The sequence below is a fragment of the Gavialis gangeticus genome, unplaced genomic scaffold (genome assembly GCF_001723915.1).
Source record: "Gavialis gangeticus isolate Ggan-Ray unplaced genomic scaffold, GavGan_comp1, whole genome shotgun sequence".
Lineage (NCBI taxonomy): Eukaryota > Metazoa > Chordata > Crocodylia > Gavialidae > Gavialis > Gavialis gangeticus.
In genome coordinates, this window is record NW_017729034.1 from 87434364 (window position 1) to 87452034 (window position 17671).

The 17671-nt window shown below is 42.7% G+C and overlaps 2 protein-coding genes across 4 annotated transcripts in view; one reads left to right on the forward strand and one right to left on the reverse strand.

Annotated features, from left to right (window-relative positions):
- Positions 1 to 7714, forward strand: part of PLAGL1 (PLAG1 like zinc finger 1) — a 52419-nt gene extending 44705 nt beyond the window's left edge. For all 3 annotated transcript variants that reach the window (XM_019527574.1, XM_019527573.1, XM_019527572.1), the window contains 3 exons: positions 1974 to 2099; positions 4167 to 4663; positions 5029 to 7714. In XM_019527574.1, the coding sequence (XP_019383119.1) occupies positions 1974 to 2099; positions 4167 to 4663; positions 5029 to 6295 (1890 nt within the window). In that variant the 3' untranslated portion in view covers positions 6296 to 7714. The remainder of the gene's footprint in view (positions 1 to 1973; positions 2100 to 4166; positions 4664 to 5028) is intronic.
- A 4956-nt stretch (positions 7715 to 12670) lies between these two features.
- Positions 12671 to 17671, reverse strand: part of ZC2HC1B (zinc finger C2HC-type containing 1B) — a 39441-nt gene continuing 34440 nt past the window's right edge. The window contains exons 7-8 of the mRNA XM_019527196.1: positions 16382 to 16470; positions 12671 to 14671 (exon numbers count right to left, since the gene is read on the reverse strand). Coding sequence (XP_019382741.1) covers positions 16397 to 16470 — 74 coding nt within the window. The 3' untranslated portion in view covers positions 12671 to 14671; positions 16382 to 16396. The remainder of the gene's footprint in view (positions 14672 to 16381; positions 16471 to 17671) is intronic.

Here is a 17671-nt window from a genome sequence, read left to right on the forward strand (position 1 = left end):
GATGAGAACAGGATGGGTTTCAACACTGACAAGTGCAAGCTGATGCACCTGGGGAGGAAGAACCAGCACCATACCTACAGGCTGGGGAACTCCCTTCTCATCAGTGCAGAGGCAGAAAAGGATCTTGGAGTCGTCATTGATGCCAAGATAAACATGGGCCGGCAGTGTGGGGATGCAGTTAGGAAGGCCAACTGCACCCTGTCATGTATCCACAGATGCATCTCCAGCAGGTCCAAGGAGGTGATACTCCCCCTCTACGCGGCACTGGTCAGGCCTCAGCTAGAGTACTGTGTTCAGTTCTGGGTACCGCACTTCAACAGGGATGTGGACAACATGGAAAGGGTCCAGAGGAGGGCCACCCACATGATGAGGGGGCAGCAGGGCAGGCCCTATAAGGAGAGGCTACGGGACCTGAACCTGTTCAGCTTCCACAAGAGAAGGCTGAGGGGGGATCTAGTGGCCTGTTACAAACTAGTCAGAGGGGACCAGCAGGCACTGGGGGAGTCCCTGTTCCCCCATGCTCTACCAGGAGTGACAAGAAATAACGGTCACAAGCTGGCAGAGGGTAGATTCAGACTAGACATCAGGAGGCGCTACTTCACTGTCAGGGCGGCTAGGATCTGGAACCAACTTCCAAGCAAAGTGGTGCTGGCTCCTACCCTGGGGGTCTTTAAAACAAGGCTTGACAATCACCTTGCTGGGGTCATTTGTCCCCAGTACTCTTTTCCTGCCATGGCAGGGGGTTGGACTTGATGATCTGCTCAGGTCCCTTCCGACCTTACTGTGAAACTATGAAACTGTAGCATCTATTTGTCCAGCTCTGATGCTAAGTAATAACTGCATTGTAAAGATTCATATGCTGTATCATAAGGTGCAGCATTTTGCCTTCTATACTAATGTTTCTTCCATGTCAGCAATGATCTACTTCAACAAAGTCAGTTAAGAGTAAAATAAAGGTATGGTATAGATTTGCAGTGTAGCTGTAGCCAATAATACCCTTGGGTGCAGACCGTATTTTCTCACGTATAATCCATAGCTTTTTCCCCACAACCAGGTAGGAAAAGTTGGGGTACATATTATAGACAACAAAAGTTCCCCATGGGTCCAGAAACTGGAGGCAGTGGGGGCCAGAACAGCATTAATTGCCATGCTTCTGGGAGCCATAGCAATTAATGCTGCCACTACTCCTGCCCTCGCCTTCCCTCACTGCCAACAAATTTCTGGACACATGGGGAGTCCTTCTCCTCAACTGTGCACCAGATTGGGATCCAGCACACAGCCCCAGTGTCAGTGTGCCAGATCAGTCCCTGGCATGTGGCCCCAGTGCTGGCATGCTGGATTGGGCCCAATATGTGGTGCCAGCTCAAGCATGCTGGGCCCTGGTGCATGACCCCAAGCTCTGGTGCACAGCCCCCAACCCCAGATCTCTGTCACTTACCTTTTGTTTACTCTAAGGTAAGATTTTTTTCCTTCTTGGGGCTATCCAAAAATAGAATATGAAAAAATAAGGTAGGATAATGGCTTGTTTGTGAAATTTTGGAAAGGAAAAAAATCTTGACTCCCAAAGCTACCTCTCTTCCTTGGTTTTATACATTCAGGAAGTTCTTAGCCAGATAATATCTTTTCCTATATATCTCCATTTATTTTTCTGGTTTTCTCTGTCACTGGCTATACATATTATGAAATAATCCTGGTATTTACGTTGGCTTTATTCTCAGTGACCTTTATTTATATTTCTTCCTTCCTGTCTTTAGGAATTGTAAAAACAACCACCTTTTGATTTTCAAGTCATGTTAAGTAGTAATTCTCAAAACAACTAAATCCTGAGAGTAAGCTATCAACCATCTAATTAGCTATAAAGGAAAGATCTGTAAAGATAAACAAAATACTATCTGTTTTCAATAAGGTATGATAGTTTTCTATCAAAACAGCAATGATTCATGTAAACACTGGGAGTTTTCTTTCATTTACAGCCAATTGAACCCCACACAGAATTAAAAGTGTGGTATGCAGCAGATTATGCCAAATTTATGGAAGCTTCTGCAGTTGTCATTAAAGAAGAATCTGATATCTATACTTTACCACCAGTTTCACCAATAGTAAGTATCCTATAGTCAAGGCAACACTAGGCTTACATTCTAAAATCTGCTTATTTGCTTTGTAGTCAGCTTACATGACAATGGCAGTTTGAAAAGAGGATGATAGATTAGTTGGCTAACATTGAGAAAAAACAATTTGAATCAAGTAGCAAAGGAAAGGTGCCACTTGCAGGTGTATTGTATATCATATGCTCTGTTTGTAATCTAGTGGTATCTGATCCAGTAGTGCCACATTAATGGAAAGCTTTGGAAAGACAGACAGGCTGACATTTATTCTTAGAAGCCCTAGTACTCCAGTGCTTATAGTTCTCCTGTCACCCACTGTCCAGTGCTCTGTGTTCTCCTCTCAAGCCTAGCTAGGCTGTTTCAGCTTCATCTGTGTAGTGGTTCTTCTACTGTAATATTATTTTTCTCTTTGCCTGTGTCAGCATAGAAGAGTGATGCTCAACCTTTCAGCCCTGTGGACTGGATGAATGGTGGGGTGGGGTGGGACTGACCTGTATACTTGATCCAGCTTGGGCTGAGTGTGGGGTTGGTCTGCAGGTGTGACCCCACATGCTGATCCAGCCCTATGTACAAGTTCTGGCTATAAAGGGACCCTGTGCATTGCCCTAGCCCCATGTGCTACATTCAGCCATGAAACAACCCGATAGCTGACTGACCGTGGACCAATCCTGCATTCCAGCAGGATCCAGCACAAAGATTTGTGTTATCAAGATCCACGACTCTGGAAGCCACAACAAGTAATGCTGTCACTGCTTCCCTGTCACCACATTTTCAGACCTGTGGGGAGCCTCTGTGGGCCAGATGATACAGGCCCATGCACCAAATTCAGTCTGCAGCCTGGGGGTTAAGCACCGCTGGCATAGATGGACACAATGCTGTGCTGTTGGTAGAACTGTACATCTGGCCTGAGAGTTTATAGAGCTTCAGTATCGGAGAATATTCTCCTAAAATTACCTATAAAGCTTGACTTATGCCTAACAGTAGAACTGTGACTAGCACTTTCATAACAGGAGCAAATATAGAGACATTGGATGCATCTATACTTATTGCTCCTCAGTTTATGGCTTCCAGGAGCTCCCAGGTGCACCATTTACACATGCATCTAGACTGCAGCACACTGAGTTGGGCCACAGCAGCCCCAGCTGGCTGTGGCATGAGGGTCCTTCAATATGGGGCTAGCTGGCAGGCAGCCCCCATGCCCTAGCCAGCTGGGTTGGTCTACACATGAGAAGCTGCATACAAAAAACCCCTTTGCAGCAGGGTAGTACCTTGTATTTACAAATACTACCCTGCTGCAGGGTTCATTAGCTTTGTGCACCCTAATAGGGGCACACATGTAGATGCTGAGATGTTTACTGCTCAGTTAATTAGTCAGCTGTGCAGTAAATGCTTCATGTAGATGTGCCCGCTGAAATTCATTTTGCAGAGAAAACGCAAAGGTGAAGTGCTCAAAAAGTTAGCATAGCAGTTAAAATGAAAGACATGAAATAAGCATCAGCATTAAGCCAGTTATTTACTCTTGTGCTTGTAGACCACTAAGGCCCCTGCCATTCAGGTAAGGGTGTGGTAGGAGCTGATGCACCATCCACGCAACCACACCTTCTGCTGTGCCACACATGTACGACAGGAGATGTGACTGTGGGATCCAGCTGACTGCAGCTGACAGAGCTCCCAGCCACAGGGGAGCACCTGGCTACAAGCTCAATTCATTAATGGTGTGATGGGAAGGAGCCACAAAGTTATTACACATCTTTTATGGAATAACTTTGAAGCGTATTCCTTGTTTTATCACGCCATTAATTGACTGAATGTGTAGTGGGGTCACAGTTTAAGAACTGATTAATTGGTTAATCACATATTAAGTGTAATGTGTGGCAAGGGCTTATGATCACTACATTTCCAGCTGAATAGCAATCTGGTGACACAGTTTAAATACATGTCACTGAGGGTACTGAGAGATCTTGAGGATGCCAAAAAGAAGTCGGGTCTGTTGAGAAGAATGTGACCTTTCCCTTGACAGTGGTTAATATGAAGGAACTGTTTTTGTTGTTCTTGTTGCAGAGAGATTCTGCAGACCCTTGGATATGCTCCAGTTGTAGTCACGTTTTCGGGACTTTTGCTCTTTTGGAATCTCACCAGTGCATCAATGAAGACCGAGCCCTTACTCCCAGCTTCAGACTACCAAATAAATTGGGACCTGTAAAAACCAAGAGCAAGCCCAAAGGGAAACTGAGAAGAACTACCTTGGGCAAAAGCACTGTCCAGTGCTACGGGGCCATTTCCTGTTCTCCTGGTGCAAAGCTTAGCTGCACCAGCTCAGGAAGAGTTTGCAATCCCATTGCGAGGTTTGTGCCGAAATGGAGAAGTGGCCAGTCTTCACTGATGAAGGGAAGAGAAATGAAGCAGCAAGACAGTTTCCACTGTCAACTCTGTGGAAAGATATTTGATTCAGTTGAAAAGCTCACAATCCACACTTACAACCACACAGGGGAGCGTCCCTACAAGTGTTCAGAGCACGGATGCACAAAAGCTTTCCTTTCCAAATATAAACTAATAAGGTACAACTCCTTGAGGCACCAGCCATCTTTTCTGGTGGGTGTGTGGGGGGAGGTGAAGTGATGTCTTTCTGTTAGGAGATTCAAATGACAATTATTCCCTAACATCCATCTTTCCTATTTGTTTGCTTTAGCTGCTAGACGCCTTGCTTCCTTTACTTGCAATCAGAGTAGCTATTCAAAGTGTTTTTCCTTTGTAATTCCAAACCAGACAATAACAAATATTTAGCTGCTATTTAACAGAATCTGGCCTTTCAAAAGCTTTTACCATGGAGGGTGCTAGTATGTCTGCGTGGTCTTGAAGCTATATCCCACTTCTGCACTTAAGTTCTGTAAACTTAATAACGTTTATTATTCTTCTGTCTTAGGCACTCAGCCACCCACTCTCCACAGAAATCTCACCAATGTGGTTACTGTGAAAAGACCTTTCACAGAAAGGACCATTTGAAAAATCACCTTCAGACTCATGACCCCAACAAGATGGCCTTCAGGTGTGAAGAGTGTGGAAAGAAATACAATACTAAGCTGGGTTACAAGCGACACCAGGCTCTTCATGCAGCCACCAGTGGGGATCTTACCTGCAGGGTCTGCTCCCAAGAGTTTGGAGGAACTGAAATATTGTTGGAACATCTCAAAACTCATGCAGGGAAGCCAGCCAGCAGCACCAAGGAAAAGAAACATAAGTGTGATCACTGTGAGCGCCATTTCTACACTCGTAAAGATGTGCGGCGTCACATGGTTGTTCACACAGGCTGCAAGGACTTCTTGTGCCAGTTTTGCGCTCAGAGGTTTGGGCGCAAGGACCATTTGACCCGCCACACCAAGAAGACCCATCCACAAGAGCTGCTGAAGGGCAGGTTGCAGAATGGTGACTTGCTGGGTCTCTTTGACCCTCTTTCCCCATTCAGACTAAAGGAAGAAGACAGTGAACTCCCCTCTTTTCCTGATAGGGTTTCAACACAACATGGGATTCTGAGCAGTTCAGAAGCAGGCTACAACAGTCCACATACTAACTGTCAACAAGCCCTACAAAGTACACATTCCCTTGAACGTCTTCCTCACATGCCAAGGATGGGCTGCGTAGATGTCCTGTCAGCTGTTCGTTCCACACCCTCTCCACCGTCTGTTCCTACCAGCCAGAACTTTCATCAGCCCAATAGATATGAACCAAGTTCTACCTCATTCACATCAGTGCCCCTCAAGAATCTACCCAACAAAGTGGATGTTAAAAATTATAGTGTGAACCTGCTTGAAGATCTCCCTTTACCAGAACCTCGCTCACCTCACAAAATCAGTTTAGAGATTTCCTCAGGGCCCCTTGGTGATGTTGGCAAGTACACACTGCCCAAGGAGACTGAGACAACCACTGAAACAATGAACACGTCCTCCATGGATCTCACTCATATACTGGGTTTCTGGCAACTCCCTCCAAGTGATAACCAGAGTACCAGTGGGGACCTTACAGTGGCATTTGGTCAGGAGGAACCACCACATAGGTGCTGCCTTGGACAACTGCAAGGTCCTCAGATAGCTACGGATGGTGCAGCTCTCAATCAGCTTCCTCATGTCCTTTGCTCTTTTCCATTCAGCACAAATTCTGTGACATTGCCTCATTTTCACCATGCATTCAGATAACTACCAGCTATTACTAAGACTCCTTTTTTTACCTTAACTTTTTAGGGAGAGAAAAAAATCTTTTAAAAACCTATTAAAAACAATTTGGGAATAATCCTGACAGGAGCTTATTTTGTGTGATACTTACTCATTTTATAGTGTATGACAATAGCAAGAATGGCATGTTTTTCCTCTCCATACCCTATGTTTTTTACATTTAAACCAAATAGCTGAATAAGTGATCTTCAATGGAAAAACAACTAGTTTCATGATGAGCACACAAAATTCTGGCTGCTGTGAGGGGGTGGATAATTTAACCTTAATGAGTCATGAAGATGTTGCACAGATAACTTCAGAATTGGGAGACATGTTAAATTCTACATCAGAACATGTATAATTTTGGAGGGTCAAGTAGGTTTCTGTGTTGAGCACTTAATTAATGAACTTTTAAGTATGTTTCAGTTGTGATTCTGTCACTGAATTACTTTATCTCCTTGTCTCACTTCTTTTTTTAAAACAAAAGACAGATATTACTATGGCAATTAAATTGAACTAGATTTTGTTTTTTAAAGTGCACTTCAGCTGTATGTGCCTGCATATAGGGAGGTGGTTGCGTGTGTGCACGCATACGTGTGTGCGTGTGGGCAGATCTGCATTTTCCCTGGGTTGGTAGCAGACGAACAGCTGTCTTGTATAAATGGCTTTTGCTAAAACAGAAGTAAATTGTTTAACATGTTAAGGCAGCATATTAATTTTAATTTAGAACTTGATCTGGCAAGATATGAGGCACCTTGGGCTCATGCAAGCAAGCACTTCAACACATATGCACATACCTGCAGTCCCATTGGCTCAGCATCTTGCATATCTAAGGCTCAGTAAAGATCATGCGCCTCATCAAGCTAGGATTTGATTCATCTTTGATTGATGAAGTTCGTCTTTGTTTAGCCCAGGAAAGCAATTAATAATTTTTACAAGCTGCAGCATAAAAGTTCCTTGGCTGATAAACGGCATTAGCAATAACAGCTTGAGCTGACAGCCGTCCACATCATGTATATTAACACATTATGAGGTTAGTTGCGGGTCTGCCTCTGAAGGATTGTAGAATCCAGTAGCTTACACAGTGTATCGCTTACAGCCACAGATGGTGCCAAACACCACTGAAGTGTTCATGTTTATGTAGCAAGTATGATGATGTAAAACTCATTTTATTATGGCTTCAGAATGGGAGTATTTAGCAAATTATATCTTTTTAAACCACAACAGAAGTAAAGGTGTAAACAGACCTCAGCTTTGTGCCACCACAATTTTTATGGTGGCATAAAGGGAAAGCAAAGAGATGCCTATACTATTTGTCCTACCACTAATCATAGAATCATACAATCATAGAAAATTACATGTTGGAAGGGACCTCAGGAGGTCATCTAGTCTATCCCCCTGCTTGAAGCAGGACCAGCCCTAATTAGATCATCCCAGCTAAGGCTTTGTCTAGTTGGGTCTTAAAAACCTCTAATAGAGATTCCACCACTTCTCTGGGTAGCTGTTCCAGTGCTTTACTATTCTTCTAGTCAGAAAGTTGTTCCTCATATCTAACCTAAACTTCCCTTGCTACAACTTGAGACTGTTGCTCCTTGTTCAGTCATCTGCTACCACTGAAAACAGTCTAGCTACAGCCTCTTTGGAACCACCCTTCAGGTAGTTGAAGGCTGCTATCAATTCCACTCCCCCCCACCCAGTCTTCTCTTCTCTTCTCCAGACTAAATAAGCCCAATACCTTCAGCCTCTCATAATTCATGCACCCCAATCCTCTATTTTTGTTGCCCTCTGCTGGTCTCTCTCCAACATGTCCGCATCCTTTCTTTAGTGGAGGGCCCAAAACTGGACACAGTACTCTAGATGTGGCCTCAACAGCGCAGAAGAGGGAAATAATTACTTCCCTTGATCTGCTGGCAATGCTCCTACTAATGCAGCCTAGTATAGTGTTAGCCTTCTTTACAACAAGGGCATACTATTGGCTCATGCTCAGCTTACTGTCTGCTGTAACACCCAGGTCCTTTTCTGCAGCTGCTGCTTAGCCAGTCAGTCCCCAGGCTGTCCCGGTGCATGGGATTGTTCTGTCCTAAGTGCAGGATTTTGCACTTGCCCTTATTGAACTTCATGAGATTTCTTTTAGGTCCAACCCTCCAGTTTGTCTAGGTCTCTCTGAATCCTAACCCTACCCTCCAGTGCATCTACTACTGCACCCAGCTTGATGTCATTTGCAAACTTGGTGAGGTTGCACTCCATCCCACTTTCCAGGTCATTGATGAAGATCTTGAACAAAGCCAGCCCCTGGACCAACCCCTGGGGCTCTCCACTTGATGCCAGCTGCCAACTAGGCATTGAGCCATTGATTTACTACCCTTTGAGCCTGATGCTCCAGCCAGTTTTCTATCCAACTTACAATCAATTCATTCAATCAACCCATATTTCCTTAGCTTGCTTGTGAGAATGTTGTCAGTGACTGTATCTAAAGCCTTGCTGAAGTCAAGGTATATCATGTCCACTGATCTCTCTGCATTCACAGAGCCAATCATCTCAGAAAGCAGTCAAGTTGGTCAGGCATGACTTGCCCTTGGTGAATCCATTGTGACTTTTCCCAGTCACCTTCTTCTTCCCTCAAGTGCTTACAAATGGATTACTTCAGAATCGGCTCCATGATTTTTCCAGGAATTGAGGTGAAGCTGATTGGTCCTTAGGTTCCTGGATCCTCCTTTCCTTTCTTAAAGATTATCAGTATATTTGCCCTGTTCCAGTTGTCTGGGACCTCTCCCAATTGCCATGAGTTTTCAAAGATAGTGGCCAGTGGTTCCAGTTGCCTTGGCCAGCTCTCAGCACCCTTATGTGCATTGTGTGTGGCCCCATGTACAAGTCCACATCCAGCTTGTCTAAAAGGTCCTAACCTGTTCTTTCCTGTTCTTTCACCACTGTCAGCTGTTCACCTCCTCCCCAAACTGCTGCCCAAATTTGTGACCCCAAAAAAAGTGGTAATAGTTTCTGCTGTTTTATGGCAGACGTCTGTTAGCTTTATGGCACAAGACCCTGGGCAGCCCAGAGCTGCCTGCACTCTGCATCCGCTCCAGACATGTGCTCCTAGGGCTTGAGGGCCCATCCTGCATGCCCCCAGAATTTCCACACAGGATCAGGCCCCTCGTGGCCTGAGAGTTTCTGCCCAGCTTTCCTCACTTGCAGTAATGTGCCCCAAGGAGTCCACTGACATGGCTGACCACTTCAGATGGTAACATCTATTTATACTCTAATACTTTTCTTTGTGGCAAGTTTTCTATCTAGAATTCTATTCTGATGGTGTCCAAGTGTCTATCAGATACTGTCAGCTGACCAACTATGGTATATTCATGTAAATAGCAAAAAAATTAATGCTTTTACAAAGCGTGCATATTTTTAAATAAGAAAACCCACAGGATTCATTTTTTTGAACCTCCACAAAGATCTTTTTCATTGCTGCTATTGTTAAGTTGTTTTTTGATTAAAATATTCTAAGTCCTAAATCTTGCCAGGTATCAGGAGGAGTTACAGGTGGTGAAGGTTCTACTGTATGTGCAAAAAGGATGGGTTTTTTTCCTTATTGCTCCCATTCCTACCATATTTTCCTGCAGCACCAAAGAATTTGTTTAAAAGATCATAAAGATTTGTTTATTAATGGACTATGAAAAGCCTCCTGTTTGACAAATTGGGAATGATAGCATCTGCATGAGTGCACATTTTTCCAGCATATTTTGGGTAAGCCTTCCAAAAAATGTCTATTTTGTTTACCACATTGACCCTTCTCATCTTGCAAATTGTATTCCCTTTGCATGATGCAAAACTATATGCTTTGAAAGATATGCATTTTTATAGGTATTCTATCATTTTGGTTTGAAGTGATGTAATTTTATATTACTTTCTTTCAGTTAAAAGATGATTGTTAAAAGAATGTGCAACTTGAGCCGGAATCATGACTATGGTCTATGTGGAAATGTTTAACTTTATTTAACAGCCAAATGCCTTTAAATGCTCTCAAGTTGTTCTGAAATACGGCCTCTTATCTTGAAGGTGAAGAGTGTTTCTCATTCATATAAAAATAAAATGAATCACTTTTGTTATTAAGACTCCTAAATACCATGCTTTAAGGGTAAGAAACAAGATGATCTTGTTACCATATCTCCTTGCACACAGCGAGCCCCAGAATAAAGACAAAATGAAGAAAAAAAGACTTTTCCTTGTAGTAACTCAGTAGCAGCAGCTGAGCCTGCTTACTGTTCCGCTCCCTGTAGATTGCATGCAGACTTCACTTTTGCTTTCCCTGGCAAGCAGCAGAAACAAACTGCTCTCGCCGTATTTCCTTAAATATAATGCACATTCCAATTTCCAGAAGTTGTTTTTTGAGGAAAAAGGGCACATGCTGCATGTGAGAAAATATAGCATTTTAACCCCTTCAATCTATTCATGTTTGGCTGTTGCTCCTAGGGTCCCAAGGCTCTTCCTTCCTCCTCTGGCTTTTGCTTTCTGTTCCTACCTGTTGGTGGGGGTGGGGGGGAGCAGGATAGGTTGACTAGTGGGAAGCTCAGTGAGTCTGCACAGCTCATGAGTCAGTGAGGAGCTTGTGGCATGCAGTCCCCAGCCAGTCAGAAGCTGGACAGTCTAAGCTAAGCATTCCAGCCCTTCCTTTGAAGCTGGCTCACTGGACAGCCAAAAGAGGGAGATATATAAGGGGTCAGGAAGAAGAGAGCAAGCCAGAGGAAAAATGGCTCAGTGAGATACCCCAAGGACATTGCCCTGAGGCAGGAACTATCCCACTGCTGCTTATCCATTTTATCCAATAAATATTAGATTCAAGATAAGAAAAGCCATTGCACTTAGGCTTATCAATGTGAAATGGGATTAATTCCTATCATGTTCAATGGTAAAGCAGCATTCTGTATAGTACACACCAGCAGATAAGCTTACTTCTGTTTCTTTGAGCAGGAATTATATTTTCTGTAGACTCCCTGTCACAGCTTCATTGAAGGGTTCCTGTTACGTCAAACTGCAAAACAAAAACAGAAGTTTGCATGAGTCTTACCTGTACCAGCAAGCATACATGCACTGTCAGCAATATGCTCACCTTAATACACAGTACTTCTGTGTGCATTTTAAAGTTTGAAACTGCACATTTCTAAATGTGAATACCTAATGCAGTTGGTGATGCTGTTGCATTTCAGGCCAGAGCCACCATGCAACCCCAGTAATGCAATGAGGTTTTAATACTTCCCTGGACAAAAAATTTCAAATGTAAGTAATGCATTAGGAAGCCAGTGGGATATAGACTCCTAAGAACTTTGGCCCTTAAAAAGAAGTTACTCTTCATGTAGATGCTACAAGACTAGGCTCAATATCAATAGGTTTGACTTAAGCACATGAAGCTACCTCAGAATGCGTTCCAGTCTGCCTCAGCAACTTTTTCCTAATACAGTGATGGCATTTCATTTTGCAGCACTGCTACTCGCTGGCTTTATGCTGGTGGTCTTGTGTTCCTTGCCTTTTGCCCTGACCTGTGGCAAAGCCTCAAACAGAACGTTAAAAAGATCAGTTAAGTTTCTGTTGTCACTACCCATACCCAGAATCCCCTGTGCTTTGGAGGTAGACTCCTTGTGTGCCATGCAGTGGACCCGGGTTCAATTCTTGGACGTGTATGTAACTACAGCCCCTGAGGCGCTGAACGTCTGGACTTGGTCTGGCCTTTGGATTCTTTCTCAATGGCCTAAAGTGGGGATGGAAGGTTTGGGCAGCCTCAGTTCCTCCAGCCTCCTGCCTAGACATAAGTGTTCAAGGTGTGGGCGACCTCTTGCACATACACCCTGATCCTAAAGGATCAATAGCCTGAGTTACATCATTAATCCTGCTTAGTATGAAGTCAAACATCAACAGTCTGAGAACCAGGCTTCTGGCAGTGGACGTTAGTTCAAGGATTTATTTTTTGTCAGAGCTCACCATCATGCCACTTTTTTCATGTATCTATTCTACCTTTGCTGTAGTGATGCACATCCCCAGTATTGTGTTTCCCAATATACTATAAATTGTTATTCTGGGTTCAGACTGAATCACTACTTATTAGTAGTTGCATATCATGAACTTTTTTCAATAACAAGTAGGATAAGTTGTCTAATTATGTCTGCATATTTTGGTGGTTTCTCTCAAATTCTGGTGATTCAACTTTTGATGGGGGATTGAAGCAGTGACTTCCAAAGCTAAATGCTTTTCTCTCTACAGCCTCAGCTAAGAAACTGACTGCTGTAGCAAACTTATATTCTCTGTGGATCAGAAACAATTATATCCACCAGTGGTGCTGCAATTCACTTAATGAAGTAATAGGTCTTTCCACTCTTCTATGAACCTACAACCCACTTTAATGCAATACAGCACAATAGGACAAATTACCTCATCAATCAATTTTCATATTCCCATTTTAGATTTCAAGTCTTAAAATTTTCTCTCTGTAATATCTCCCTGTAGTTTGTAATATTTATACTTTTCAATAAAATAATTTCTACAGAGCAGAGCTGAGCTTTTTTTAATGTGTAACACTTGCTATGTTAATTGGTGCTGCTTAACTGAAAGTCTGCCATGTCTTCGTGAGAGAAACCAGTCAAATATTGGATCTGCATGCCTTTGCAGGTGGTAAGGCTTTCAGCTCTAATACAAGTTTAAGTACAAGTCAGGAATGCACTTCCTGGGACCAGTTTCCATTACAGCCAGTGAGTAGGATCTGATTCCCTGAGTCTGGGTAAGGAGGAACTATAGTATATTATATTATCATGTCTTCTAGGTAGATTTTTTTACATTTATACCAGATTCTATTCCTGGTATCAGAAATCTGACCCTGCTCAGGTCCCTGAAAAACTGTTAATGCACCTACAAACATTTTAGTATGAAGGTTAAGTCACCGAAAACACTGAGAACCCATCCACCTTTTGCATTAATGCTATTTAAAAGACTCAAGCAGGATGGAATAGAGTCACATTTAAGTACCCAAACAAGCAGCGTAATCTAACATACATTAAACATACATTTCTACTTTTGTGCTCTGCTTCTGATTTTGGCAAACCCTGCTATGGGTTTGCTAGTTGTCTTTTTTTTTTTTTTTTAAACAGTCCATCTATGTTTCTGCCTTTTTGTCCCCGACCCCCCATCCCCCCCGTGTGTGCATGTAAAAATTGTGATGGAGCTGCTAAATGGAGCAAACAGGGAAAGGTTAAAATTTCACAAATATACTAGAAAACCTTACTTCTGTACAGTAAGAGTCCCCAACCACACATAAGCCTGTGGGATTCTGTGAGGGTAGCTCCAATTGGCTGAACTCATTTTCTTGAGCTTAACTTCATTAGAAATGAAAGCCTATTTTTACTTAAGAAGTGCTATACTAGATCCAGTATTCCTTCTATGAAAATCACTGGGCTGAAATCAATGTATTACAACAAAGTGAACACATGGTCATTATAACACAACCAATAAACAAAAGGAGTAAAGAAAGAGTAGTAGAAAAATGATAGGATAAAAACATGGGGAAAATGTCTTCCAGTCTGAACTGGTGATTACATTTATAAGAGTTAAGTCTGCATATACAGAAAAAAAAATGAATAAGAAAGTGAAGGTCATCGGAGCTGAGCCACAACATATAGTTTCTAAGTTAACTATTTTCTTTCTTTACTGAAAGATTCCATTAAGCGTATGAATAAGATTCACAGTTTATACCCCAGAAACTGAGAATACACAACTCTGAGCACTCGCCAATAGCTACAGCTTGAAACTGCCAAAATAGCAGAAGCAAAGAGAACCAGCAGAAGCATGAAGAAAGGTCTATATAAAAAATTCTTGGTGTCAAAACTTTTGACATGGTTTATTTGGTGCTTCTTGCTGTCACCTGATAAGCGCAATTCATCCAAGATCCAAACAAGCATATTTGAAGTAGTTTAAAAAAAATGCTGTACGCATACAAATCTGCAAAATGTTATTTACACCACTGGACTTATTAACCAAAATAAAGGCCCATTTAAAAATGATTTTCAATCATCTTAAAAGTAGCCTCCTTTAACCAGTCATAAAGGGCAAATCATTTGGAAAGAAAAAAATAAATCAATTATGCTTTAAAAAGGATATAGTAAAAAATTATACCCCAAGGGGACAGACAAGGAATTGAGCAGGTCATGAAATGTGTTTTTGCTTATTTTATTGTTACACGACTTCTTTCATGTCTTAAGCTGTGCAATGCTTGGAAAGCAGATGGAACAGCTTCCTAGGGTCTTCAGGAGTGATGTTATAGAAGTAAAGCCACACCAAGTCCTTGGTGACCTGCCACTTTACCTTCTGCTCTGCATCAGCTGTCTGGAAACAGTAAAGTGACATTTACCTATGACTTGTAGTAGAACAAATATTTTATATCATGTTACTTTTGTCTTCCTAATAAAATACATTTTAAAAAAAGCAAAATCATATTAATGTTTTACCAAAATGACTGCTGTCTTAGAAACCACCTATGGACCATTTGAAAATGTTAAAAACCTTAATTACATTGTCAATTTAGAAAAAAAAAATCTACTTTAACTGACTGCTTTAAGGCTTGTGACTGTGCTTCAATTTACTTGATTCCAAGACAAAGTGTATTCCCCATTTAATACAGGGGATAAAAGCTCATCTGGGAATTGAGTACAAGGTTGGGGGGCAAGCAGCTGTTGCAGCTCCAGCTTCTGCCCATCTTCCAGTCTGGTAGCAATGGTGAAGGCAGCACCTCCACCTGGGCCCCAGAGCTGGGACTGGAGCTGACACAGCAATGCTGCTACCACTGCTAGTACTGAGCTGGGCTGGGGCCAGAGCAAGCACATGCTTGGTGCCCTGAGCTGAAGCGGGGATGGAGCCTGCTGGTGCTGGAACAAAGGGAAGTGGCGATGGCAGGGTGGGAGGGAGGCAAGTTGGTGGGGGGCAGAGATGATGGGGGAGTTAAGTAGGAGAGGTAGGCAGGGGGTCTGAGACTAAGGGGGGGCCAGGCACAAGGGGGGCAAGTGGTGGGATGGACAGGTGGCAGGGGGCAAAATGGGGGTGGGGGCAAGGTACAGGGGTCAAGCTGCTTGACCCCCCCCCGACTGCCTCCCCCACCACCAGTTTTGCTACTGCCTTCCAACCTCCTGCCCCCCTACTATCCCCAACTTGCCCCCTCATTCTGCCCCTCCACTGCCTCCCCCAGTGCCTGCCTTCCCCACTGCAGCAGTGGGGGGGACAAACTTAAGATAACCTTCCAATAATTAAATTTTATACATGGAAAATTATAACAAACTCATAAATTTTCTGTGTATAGCATCTAAATATTGATGGGTTGTCACTTGAATTCAGGTAAATATGGTAATTTTTGTCACTTAGGCCTGGGGTAGAAATCACCAGTGTGCACGTGCACACATCCACCCACCCACTGACCCCCTTTAATAGTTTGAAATCAAGCTGATTGTGTTGCTCAGTCTTGTTATAAAAATTACTCTACTAATTCCCCATTGAAAGTGGAAGGTTTTGTTCCCTACTTGAGATTCTTCCTTGTGCACTCATACCCTCCCCCTTTTTGGAGATCCTTTAGGTCCCCCACTCAGGCACTTTTGTTCAATAGCTCTATCCCTAAATCTCTGCATGAAGGACGTTTATATTATATACGACATTCAACTTAGTGTAAACTTATCACTTTCAATTTTATTTACATTGAATGCTCTTTCACATGACCCACTGGGCAAACATATAAACTGGAGGTTTCTGTGAAATTTCAGAGGGAATATCCCTTTAAGGACTATAAGATGATTCATACCACTCAAAGCTTGTGTTTCATTATCTGAAGACACAGGCAGAAGACACTAGCAATTTACAGTGAAAAATTTCCTCACCACCCAACACTTGACAAAGCTCAAGTTCTTCAGTAGACACTGTTTTCTTCTGGACTCTGAAATTCTCTCTCTCAGTTATTTCCTATATTGTGTATACAGCATATGGATACCAAGCTAGGAAATCTGACAAACTATTTAATCTTCTTATACTGTTCAAGTAAAGAGTATTTGTTACCCCAAATCCGCTGGATTAGTTTTTTCCAGAGGGTGTACTCATTTTTTTGGTTTTCTGTGGAATTCCAGCAGAAGGCTCCACAATGGCTCCTTTAAAGAAAAAAAAAAAAAGAAAACCCAGTGCTGTACACATCAATAGTTCTTATATAAACTGAGTAATTTCAAAATATGTATAAACACACAAGTATCCATCAATCTATTGAGATGCAGAGATCACTATACTGAGCTATATATATATATATCATTCTGTTTTGTTATACTGCAAATAGTTATTACATTAACTTTTTCTTAAATTTTTTTTAGTCTAGAAGGTGCAACTCTACTCTGCCTCCTGCCTATATAGTATTGCCATGATTAACTGTAACTGAATACCCAAGACAAACTTTGTCACACCCTGTAGAAAGGTATTAAAGAGAACAGCTTTAGAAATTTACTCTGCATTGCTAAGTTTAAGTCTTGTGTCAAAAAATAAAGGAAGAAATTTATCAAACCCAACAATGAATGGAAAATACAGTAAGCTTGTGCCTTTACAGACTTACTACATCAAGGATGTATAGCACAAGCTTTTGTAAATAGAGGGCTTACATTCAAGTTCATTTTTAAAGTTTTGTCAGCTAAGAGCCACTGGAAATTGCGGAACAAGAAATTATCCACAGATTGGATTGTGTTAAGCATGGCCTAAACCAGTGGTCACCAACCCATTGATCCTGATTGACAGGTCAATCCTGGAGCACAGGTTGGGGGGAAGGGCCCTGGGTTCTCCGCCAGGCTGCACCCAGTGGCGGGAGCCTCCCTGCGCACTCCTAGACCGCAGAGCTTTCCAGACCTGGCCGGGTCAGGGCCCGACGCCACATTCATCTGGCTGCTGCGTGGGTATGGCTCAGTGCAGCTGTGGCATGGAAGTGGGACTGGGCCCAGCCAGGTCTGGGACTCTTCACAAGCCGGGGAAGGTGGGGTGAGGTAGATCCTGGGGTGTCCTTTACTTCCAAAAAGTAATCTTTACCATAAAAAGGTTGGAGACCACTGGCCTAAACCGAGACGATGCAATTTTATCCCATTACTTGGATGGGTTAACTGCTTTGTTTTTCTCTCTCCTACCCACCTTGCCTTTCAGCAGTGCCATCTTTCTCCTATCCCCTTCCCTATCCTTTGTATCCTAAACCACTGCTTTCTATTTAGCAGCTCTGCTTCCTGCAGTCCCTTTACAGCATCTATTGAAGTAAGTCCTCTGCTTACAAAAGCTTATACTATAAATCTCCAATTTACAGGGTCTATAAATAGGGACCTACTT